General features: G+C 39.3%; 1 protein-coding gene across 1 annotated transcript; it reads left to right on the forward strand.

Annotated features, from left to right (window-relative positions):
• The first annotated feature begins 552 nt into the window (after positions 1–552).
• Positions 553–8,601, forward strand: LOC134789899 (large ribosomal subunit protein eL13). Its single transcript, XM_063760579.1, has 5 exons — positions 553–636; positions 770–1,033; positions 1,796–1,945; positions 3,576–3,728; positions 8,462–8,601. Exons 2-5 carry the CDS (start codon positions 791–793, stop codon positions 8,579–8,581), a joined length of 666 nt encoding a protein of 221 aa, XP_063616649.1. The 5' UTR covers positions 553–636; positions 770–790; the 3' UTR covers positions 8,582–8,601.
• Positions 8,602–11,097: the final 2,496 nt, after the last annotated feature.

The following is an 11,097-nucleotide window of genomic DNA, read 5'->3' on the forward strand; positions in this document are numbered from 1 at the left end:
GCAGATGAAACTGCGCAGTTCGGACTGCACAGTTTAATCGCAACGATTTATCGTTACGTATGTAGCCGGCATTATAGAATGTAGCATGAATGTAGGAATAGCGCTAGCGTATTTTTTTTTAATTCCCTCGTGTGTTTTTTTTCTTGCCAGTTACTTTTTGTTAAGGCATCTACTCACGCTGCAACTTATAAACCGCGGGTGAAACACACCCTCCATGTCAGTAAAAAAAGGCGCGAAATTCAAATTTTCTATGGGAAGTCAACTCTTTGCGCATACATTCTTTAAAATGGCTGCCTTTTTCTACTGACAAGGTCGCTGTGCCAGAGTATAGCAAAGCACTTGTTGCAACGTCTGTAGAAGACTTAAGTAGGCACAACGAATTGAATCGATTAATAAAATGCCGCAAGGTTCAATAAAGCGCATATGGAACTGTATGGAGCTAGAAATAATGTTCACCATCTTCCTAGATGCAATTTTCAATCAATTGAATCACATGTTATTTGTCACAATGTGTATAGAGCCCTTTACAGCGGATAATTGGTCATAGAGTGTAGATTCTGAAATGTCACGTTGATCTGACGTTTGTTATTGTGTCATATCTGACAGTCTTTTTCCCCATACTTGTTGTAGCCACCGGTTAGTTTTTAGAAATTAAATCTGTTTTTTTCTTATGTATCACATAATGATTTTACCAAATATTAGTGTTTCTTCGATAATATCTATCTATTAGCCCATCTTCCATAATATTTTACTTTATTATTTATTTTAGGTAAAGTAGTGGTCATCCAAAATGGGTAAGGGAAATAATATGATCCCGAATGGGCACTTCCACAAAGATTGGCAAAGATTTGTGAAGACTTGGTTTAACCAACCCGCTAGGAGATACCGCAGAAAACAAAACAGAATTAAGAAAGCTAAGGCCGTTGCACCAAGACCCGCGGCGGGGCCTCTGCGTCCTGTTGTGCGATGCCCGACTATTCGCTACCACACTAAGGTCCGCGCTGGCCGCGGCTTCACCCTCCGGGAAATCAGGGTAAGTTCTTTATTCTCATATATTTTTAATATAGTTGTAGAATAACTATAAACAAAGCAGTAAAGTGAATATTATACTTATACTTGACCTTTCGATTTTAGGTTATTATTTTTTGTTGCATATCTGTAGCTCTTTAGTATTACTGTTAGTGTAAAATTGAAAATAATACTGTTTATATAAAATATTGTGATTTAAAATATAAACCGCTAAATGTTGGCTAATACAACCAGTTGTTTTGACTTTTTTTTGTTTGCTACTTTGAAGTAGTGAAGCAGTAAAATTACCTATGGCACGTTGGATATTTTGGGTAAAAAGTAACATACTAACAATTTAGTGGTAAGGTTACCAATGTGTTAGAAACTTAAAAACTTAGCACCTTGTGGTTGAAGCATGTTTGGAAAAAGTATTCAGTTCTATAAACAAAACAGTTCTGATTTCTAGGTAATGGTTTTTTTTTAATTCTTAAACAGATTTTTGTTCTAAATGTTAATCGTTTTAAACTAGTCACAATACTTATTAATAAATGAGTGTTTTAAATTTTAATTTGACCCACATCTGCCCTTCTGCAAGTTTTCTTTTCTCTGTAACATTTTTTTAGTATTTCATTGACTGATTGAATTAGTACAGAATATTCAAAATAATTAATGATCATAAATTTGATAAGAACTACCCCTTCAAATTTTCTTTAGGACATATTTACATATTTTTTGTAGGTATAACAAGTAGATACCTATTACTTAATTACAAAGTATTTTATTTCAGGCATCTGGTCTGAACCCTGCTTTCGCCAGAACCATTGGTATTGCTGTTGATCCTCGCAGACGCAACAAGTCTGTAGAGTCCCTCCAAATCAATGTGCAGCGACTGAAGGAGTACCGCGCCAGACTCATCCTCTTCCCTAAGGGCAAGAAGGTATGTTAACTCTAAGATTGTGTTCAGTGGCCCTAAGAGCCTGTGTGTAGTGGCCTGGGAGCTATTTGTATTCTTTATTAGCCGGGTACTGACTGAGCGAGCAGCCTCTGAAATCCTCGGTCAGTCAGGACATGCCTCGCCCGAGGCAAACGCATGTCTGGCCTCGGCCGAGCGCGCCTCGGGCCGAGCTGAGCGTTGTCGGTTTTTTGTCCATGCTCAAAGGCGCCTCAGTAAGTTTGCTGCGCTCACTCAAGACGGTTGTGTTTTGCCTCGCTTGTTCGCCGCATGTTAGCGCCATGGACAAAGAACAGTGCCTTAAATTGATACAACTATATGAGCGTGGAGAAATATAAGCCAGGAAATAATTTCTTTTTTTTACAAGCTGTAGAATTATTAGAAACGCTGTGGTAGCGACAGCTTTTCGAATGAACGGCCTCATGACATGCGTGGTCTCTGTGCGACTTCACGTTAAACTGAGTGCTCGATGTTTGGCTCAGGCGTCACCGTGGCTCGGCTTTGCCGCGCGCGGCAGCCTCGTGCAACAAATCCTACTGACCGAGACTGCCTCGCGCGGCAAACGTTGCGCGGCAATCGTCCGAGGCTGCCTCGCGAGGCTGCTCGCTCAGTCAGTACCCGGCTATTCAATTTAGTTTAACTTCTAGCCGTCAAAACTTGCCAAGACAAAAGCAATTTTTATAGCCCTCTGTGTGGCTAGAGGACAGAGGTCAAGTTAGATTAAGTAGGGTAATCTCTAAAAAACTACTAACAACATGTTTTTGAGAGCAATTGCACAAGTTTTGTTGCTGATACCTTATAGAATATAATATTATGTTGAATTTTCAAGAACTGACTAGTGAAAAAACAAGAAAAATATTTTATTCCTTGGTAACATCAAATATCCATCCATACCCATCAAACTGCTTAACCTCTGATTATGATTACTCCACTTTTGTTGTCCTTATATTTGGTAGTATGAAAACGGAATGCAAATCTTCTCATGTGTGACATCAGAGTCTAAACGATTATGTAACATCCTTTATGTAATGTTATTTTTCTCAAAAATGGACGGCAAAGTCGACTTTGCCGTTTAAAAAATAGGTTGCGAAGCGCGTAGTTTATGGTCAGTCAAAAATTAAAAAGTTAAAAACATTGCAGTCTCGATTTTGGGACTGCAATGTTGCATACAAATTCCATTATTTGTCGAGTTCCAAACTTTTTAAAAGTTGAAATGGCCATATCAAATGAAGGCACAGGCCCATTAAACAGCCAAACAGATGATTAGTACCGCGACTATTTAGCTGTCTCAAATAGGTTGGCGTATTTTCGGCAGAAAAATACACTTCTATTTTTTTATTAAAAAAATAAAAAGGCGGCAAAGCTAAATTTTTCAATTGTTTCTACTTTTTTCTGTGAAAATATATACGTAAGAAAGTTGCTTTTGTAAAATATTTCTATGATATTTATATTTCTTGCACCATTTTTGAGAAAAGCACTATATATGACTCGGCTGGAAGGCTACTTGCTGGCTTCGGATTCAATTAAACGGACTCCCAAGGTCGTCCGTTTAAAACGAATCCTCAGCCTGCAAGTAGCTACTTCCGAGCCTCGACAATAATGTACTATTAACCAGGTCCTGAAGGGTGAAGCCAACGAGGAGGAGCGCAAGCTGGCGACTCAACTGCGCGGCCCTCTGATGCCGGTACAGCAGCCAGCTCCCAAGTCCGTCGCGCGCGCCATCACCGAGGACGAGAAGAACTTCAAGGCTTACCAATACCTCCGCGGCGTAAGTATACACCCTTCAATAAATAACCTGTACCACCTTGTAACCTTGCGTAAAGTATGCTCCAAGGACCCCTTGCTTCGCCTTTGCAAAGGGGCCTTAAAAATCAGGCCTATTAGTAATATTTTTTTGTAGTGTATGAAATAGTTGAAATAAAAGGGTTGAAGAAATATTATTAGTATCGAATGAATGTTATCGCTAATGGATCTTTTACAATAGGGTAATAAAACTATTAGGGGCATGGCATACTGCGTCCGATTCGCACATCGCTGTCGCTCCGAAGTTTGGTGAGAGTCAGGATCGCGGGTGTACCTAAATAAAATTAAACAAAAAGCATACCATATTTTAGTACCTAATTTGTACTATTTGGTACCTCCTTTAAAAAAATTAGTACCTCACGGTATTAAAAGTTATTACCAAAAAACATTACACCCGCCATTCTGACAGTCAGAATGGCGGGTGTATTTTATTACGCAATGATCCCGCGATTATTGATAAATTCTATAAAAGCCAAATTTTAGTACCTTTTTAGTACTTTCATATTCAATTATAAATTGAGCTATTTTATTTGTGGTTTCCGAGTTTTACTCATTTTACACTTTACATTGCTATTACAATTTTGCAGGTGCTTTAATTTTTTACCGTATCGATTTCGTTTTTAAGAAAAAACGCTACGCTACAACTATTGTTATTACGCCAGGATTTAGTACCTTTTACGTTTAATTTGTTACCCTTTCACGTTTAATCTGTTAAGTTCAATTAACTATGAAAATTACCTCTTACAAATGGCCAGGCGCCATGTCATAGAATTCTTCGTATGAAAAAATTCTGCTCTTCATTTTGCTTGTAATTGTGTACCTAATACCTACTTTTAAGTATATGGTGATTAATGAAATAAAACCCGCAAATTATGTCTGTTTGTACCGATATCGATATGACTTCTCGTCCCGTTGATGTCCTTTTTAGGGTTCCGTACCAAAAAAGTACAAAAGGAACCCTCATGGTGTGACTCTGTCCGTCTGTCCGTCCGTATGTCACATCGCTAAATATACCGAGAACTACGGAAGCTATCGATTTGAAATTTGGAATGATTATTTGTTTATGAATTTTTAATAATTATGGAAAATGCCAAATATAAAGAGGGGGCAAAATTTACAAGTCTATAGTTACTAGGTCGAATAGGATATCATTTGAAAGCGCTCGAATTGAACATTACAAAACATTTCTTTTTCACACTGAAAAATAAATTTATATTTGAAGGGAAAATGTGAAAAACAAAACTATTAAGGTCAATGTGGCCAAATCCGTCAGAGGAGTAAATCCGTCCAACAACATTTGCGACTATTCTAACAACAGTATGCACTTGCTGACTCGATCGCTAAAGCAGAGAGCATATTTAATACCAGTAGTCAAAAACAGATCACAACAGTAGTCAGAAACAGCGCTCAGTCGCCAGTAAATGAAAAAAAATAACGCTATTAAAGTTCAGGTGCGCTCCGAACTTGATCGAATCGAGCTAAGTGTGCTGCTCTGTTTTGTGAAGTTGGGATGAGACGATGTAAGTTAGGCCTTAATAATGGCTTATTTAGAATTTTAGAAGATGCGAGAACTCGCATGCGAGTTTCATTACACTGCGGTTTTTGATCGGTCGGTTGAATTGGACGTAACCAACAGTCCGCAAATTCCGCAATGTAACTAAAATGCATGCAAGTTCGCGCGCAGTCTAAATCAGCCCTTAGTATGTTCATTATTGTTCGATATGCATGTTTATCGGTCTTTTTATCCATTTTACATTATAATCTCTTGGTGAGAAACCATGGGTAGTTAAAATTTGTGTTTACAAAACTATCGAGCGGACAAATCCGTCAATTACGAAACGGGAAAAATCGTCATGTGCCGGAATTTCCCTATAACCAACCTTTTTTGATTTGACTCACTTAGGTAAGTATAACTCATATCATACTCATGCAGTGATGCGAGATTTTTACTGAATTGTCAAATTTCTCATATAAATTCGTGGTAGCTTTCGTACATCAATCTAAGATATCTGTGCTGTATTATTTAAAATTAAAAAGTAGATATTATTTTTAAACTTTTTTTAAAGGTTTAATTTAAAAATAGGACGGATTTGCCCCAAGAATATATTTGGGAATAAAATCTAAATTTAACCTTAAATTGAGTTCACTAAGGTTTAGTTTCGATTAAGGGTATAGTGGTATTTATGTTCACTTGACGTACCTACATGTTTGTAATACGTCACGATACAAGAAAAATCGTTGGTTGACAGAAATGCCCCAAACCCTAGGGAAAATCCGTCAACTGACATGTCTTTAAAAAAATCATATTTAAATAACCAGCAGTACTAGGAGTTTAATATGAGTACCTTTATATAAATAAATAAAATATATAAATAATTAATATTGGGGACATCTTACACAGATCAACCTAGCCCCAAACTAAGCAAAGCTTGTACTATGGGTGCTAGGCGACGATATACATACTTATATAGATAAATACATACTTATATACATAGAAAACACCCATGACTCAGGAACAAATATTAGTGTTCATCACACAAATAAATGCCCTTACTGGGATTCGAACCCAGGACCATCGGCTTCGCAGGCAGGGTCACTACCCACTAGGCCAGACTGGTCGTCTATATCTCATAGGTTAAATAAATGCTTAATCTATTACAGTGATAAGACTGATAAGGTTTATTAAAAAGTTAATATCATCATAGTTATGACCGGCCAAAGTGAACTTAAACTATGACGGAAATGCCCTCATTGACCTTAAATCCCCCCCCTAAGTATCCCCGAAAAACCAACATACATACAGTGAGTATTTTAGTTACTAAACGTGTCTGAACACCAAAAATTTAGTCAAGAAGACTAGTAAGAGTGGTGGAGTGAGGCCACGGGGAGGCTCACTCGCCAGAAAAAATAGAACAAAATGGATCCATTCGACTAATTTACTGACTAATCTACTCGACTAAATTGTTGGTGTTCAGACACGTAATACTCGCAACTCGCCATTCGACTATGCAGTCCGAACTAGGCTAGACATTGATACTCAAGGCGGTTTGTGTACAAGTGGCTTAACCGCGAAACGCAAAAATCGAAACTTCGTTATCTGCCTCTCTATCGATCGAATATGCAAGAGTGATAGAGAGGCAGAAACCGAACTTTTGATTTTCGTGTTTCGCGGTAGGCCCTGTGTTGGTGCTAGTGACGCCCTCTACGCAGAGTTTTGCGTAATATTCCCTGTGGGGTCGCTTTCCGTGCCATATTCATACTCGGACACAGCGACCTTGTCAGAAGAAAAACTGTACCAAGACGATAGAAAAACATCATGTAATAGTTAAATGAAATAATTGCTTGTATTTCTAAAAGATATGTATTTCAATCGTATGTCTTAGCAAAATCAACGGGATCCCACAAAGAAGTATATTCATCACACTAATATACCGACAAACAGACATAATTTGCGGGTTTTATTTGATTAATCAGTAATCACGATATACTTAAGAGTAGGTATAGGTACACGGTACGCGGAATTTTTTCATAGGAAGAATTCTTTGACATCGCGCCTGGCCATTTGTAAGAGGTAATTTTCATAGTTAATTGAACTTAACAGATTAAACGTGAAAGGGTAACAAATTAAACGTAAAAGGTACTAAATCCTGGCGTAATAACAATAGTTGTAGCGTAGCGTTTTTTCTTAAAAACGAAATCGATACGGTGAAAAATCGAAGCGCCTGTAAAATTGTAATAGCAATGTAAAGTGTAAAATGAGTAAAACTCGGAAACCACAAATAATGTGGCTCAATTTATAAATGAATATGAAAGTACTAAAAAGGTACTAAAATTTGTCTTTTATAGAATTTATCAATAATCGCGGGATCATTGCGTAATAAAATACACCCGCCATTCTGACTGTCAGAATGGCGGGTGTAATGTTTTTTGGTGATAACTTTTAATACCGTGAGGTACTAATTTTTTTAAAGGAGGTACCAAATAGTACAAATTAGGTACTAAAATATGCTATGCTTTTTGTTTATTTTTATCTAGGTACACCCGCCATCCTGACTCTCACGAAGTTTGAGCGAGACAACGCTATGCGCGTATTATAGCGACGTCCTGCTCGCACGTCCGACATGCGAATCAGACGCAGTGTGCCATGCCCCTATGCCACCGGTTTTGGTTAAAGTATACGTATCTATATTATTCCAGAACCACAAAGTATTCATATTCATACTACATATTTTGCCGTTCTTTTGTCGCTTTGTATTCGCAAAGATAACATTTTTGTAGAATGTATGGAGCCCAATATATTCAACAACTCTTCTTTTTCCGAACAGACTCTAACACTAGTGACTTTGTGAGCTGTAGACCTCGCGATAAGCTTAAAAACTTTATAAGTAAAAAACACTTAGTTCGTTCGTCGCCATAGACGCTATTGGCGCTGAAACCCTTGCCAATTTCCGCATTTTTAAAAATTTCCCATATCTGGATCGACAAAAAAATTATATTTAATAATGGAATCTGGTCATAAAATTTCCTGAGAATCGGTTGAGAACTGCGACCTGTAGATGAGAACATCCGGAAATACAAAGCAGATTGCCCTAGTTAAGACACGGACCTTCACTAACGCTTCGGTCAATTAATTAAACACATTTCCAATTTTGTTTCATTCATACTTGGAAAACTGTTATAATGGTATTTATATTTCAGGCTCGCTCTATCGCCGCCCTGGTGGGTATCCGCGCCAAGAGGCTGAAGGACGCTGCTGAAAACCCTGATGATGTGACTAAGGCGCCTACTGCTGTTAAAGACCCTAAGGCAAAGAAGTGATTTAATACATAAAATCTAAATAGATAATTTGTTTCCTTTCTATAGTATTGTTCCCAATCACTCCTTGGTCCATCTTTCCTTTTCCAATCTCCAATCCTGTGTCCTATATTCCTGTATGCTCTTTTGCTTTTGACATGGCTTTTTAGCCAAGCCATTCGGTACCATTACCTTGGCTGAATTATTCAGCCAAGGTAATGGGTAAATGGGTAATGGAATTAAGCGCGAAGCAGTCTCATCCGAAGGCTGTAAATCGTTGTTTCACTACAAAAAAATATTGGAGGTCTTGGGGCTATTTTTGCATGTTATTTGTGATGTATTTACTGCCCGTGCAAGTGCCTAAACAAGAACCATTTGTATTTTGGAGCTTTTATTTATGGACGAGCGAAATATTTCGTGAAACCAGGGGGGTGTCACTGCGCAGTTTAGGTACATTTGGCCGGCGCGCCGCGCGGGCCGGCGTATGGCAGTGGGCTACCGCTCGGCTCGCACGATAGTCGTGTCACATGGCGCTCGCGCAAAATTGAAAATACCTAATGGCTTTGAAACCTAAATCTCGATCTAATCCGTATAATAGTAGATTGTACAACAAGGGCATAAAGTGACCTATTTTTACCCGAGGCAATTTTTTGGTCTGAGCGAAGCGAAGACCAAAATAGTAGACGAGGGTAAAAATGGACATTTATGCCCTTGTTGTACACTCTGCTTTTCACTTCGATTGCGAGGAAAATATACAAAAAATCAAATATTTTAGGTTATTTTAACGTATTTATTCAAGACTAAAGAAAATTGTTCTTGGGCCGGTCGGAGGCGCGGGGCACGCCGATCGGGAGAGCGCCGGTCTGGGGCGCGCCGGCAGGGCTGGCAGTTTGTATGGCAGAATTTGGACTTTATTGCTAAGTCAGTAAGGGTCGTAATACACTCGCGTGCAAAAGTATTGCATCACTTTGCATTTTTTCTTCCGCACCCAATATATTTGTAAACTGGTTATTTTCGCTAAATTATTTTGATGTAATCATGTTCCTTGAAGTTTTAACTTTACGAAAAGTAAAAAAACATGGAAATCGGCCCAGTATTTTTCAAATTATCGGCATTTTCCCGATTTGTGAGCGGTTTCACGTTATCACGCGCACGAGTTGCGCTACCCTTCACCCCTATAAAACGGGGGGTAGAGAAGGGGTTGTTATCAGTCACTTATCAGAAGTCGATCGTTACATATCTCCGCGTATTTTCCCGTGAAAAAGACCTGGAAAAATGGAAACCACTGAAGCTGAAGTCCGCTAAATCGTCCAGCCCTGCAAGCGGGGCGTAGCCAACGTTCAGTAGCTGCCGAGCTGAATTTAAGCCAATCTTCAGTTTGCAGAGTTTACCAAAGGTTCCAGGGGACTGGATCCTTTACTTCAATACCAAGAAGCGGCCGCAGAAAGTGTACATCAGAGAGGGACGACCGCTTCTTTGTCAGAACATCTCTCCGAGATCGACACCAGACAAGCATTGCTATCCAGCAGCGTCTGCTTGAGGTACGAGGAGTGGCTGCCAGTGAGTGGACAATAAGAAGAAGACTTAAGAAAGCGAACTTGACACCCAGGAGGCCCGTAGCGGGGCCCAGATTGCTGGCGCGACATCGTAAAGCCTAAAGTGAGTTTGCTGAAAATCACAAGGACTGGACCATTGAGCAATGAACCCCAGTTCTCTTCTAGAAAGAGTGCAGAATGTGCTTGAATGGATGTGACCAAAAAGGAAGAGTCTACAGAAGGCCAGAAGAACAGTTCGCTCAAAGTTACTTCTCCGAAAGGGTCGCCTATGGCGGTGGATCCGTAATGTTCTGGGGCGGCATTTCCTACGACGGGCGGACAAAGCTGATTTTCGTGCCTGGCGGTGGCCGTGACAGTGGATTGACCGCTGCCAAGTACATCACTGATATCCTGGAGGAACATGTTGTTCCTTATGCCGGTATTTTTGATGAGGGGTTCATCCTAATGCAGGATAATGTCCCGTGTCATACCGCTAGGGCTACCGCAGCCTACCTTCTCGAAGTGGGCATCGACACCATAGACTGGCCAGCGATGAGCCTGGACCTTAACCCCATTGAACACGTGTGGGACTACCTAAAAAGGAGGGTTCGGAAGCGGAATCCTGCCCCGGTCAATGTTGAGGAGCTGAAGGGAGCCTTGCTGGAGGAGTGGGACGCTATTTTTCATCATCACATTAAAAAAATCATTAGGTCTATGAAAAACCACTTGGTTTGTGAAAGGAAGGCTGTGGGTGGCAATACCAAGTATTGATTTAATAATAATAATCGATATTGTGTTTAAAAAATGACTTTTATTCTTAAGTTTCCTGATTTATTTTTGGAGCATTATGCGACTACTTTCAGTTTCCTGATTTTTTTTAGTCTTCAGATTCGAAATTTCACTGAATTTACCATTTTTCTAATGCGTTACATTATAAGCTTTCAGTTGATACCAAATTTTTCAGAATCGGGTATAGAATTACAAAGATATTAGGTGCGGACGAAA

Source organism: Cydia splendana, chromosome 4, assembly GCF_910591565.1.
Source record: "Cydia splendana chromosome 4, ilCydSple1.2, whole genome shotgun sequence".
In the NCBI taxonomy this organism is placed as follows: Eukaryota; Metazoa; Arthropoda; class Insecta; order Lepidoptera; family Tortricidae; genus Cydia; species Cydia splendana.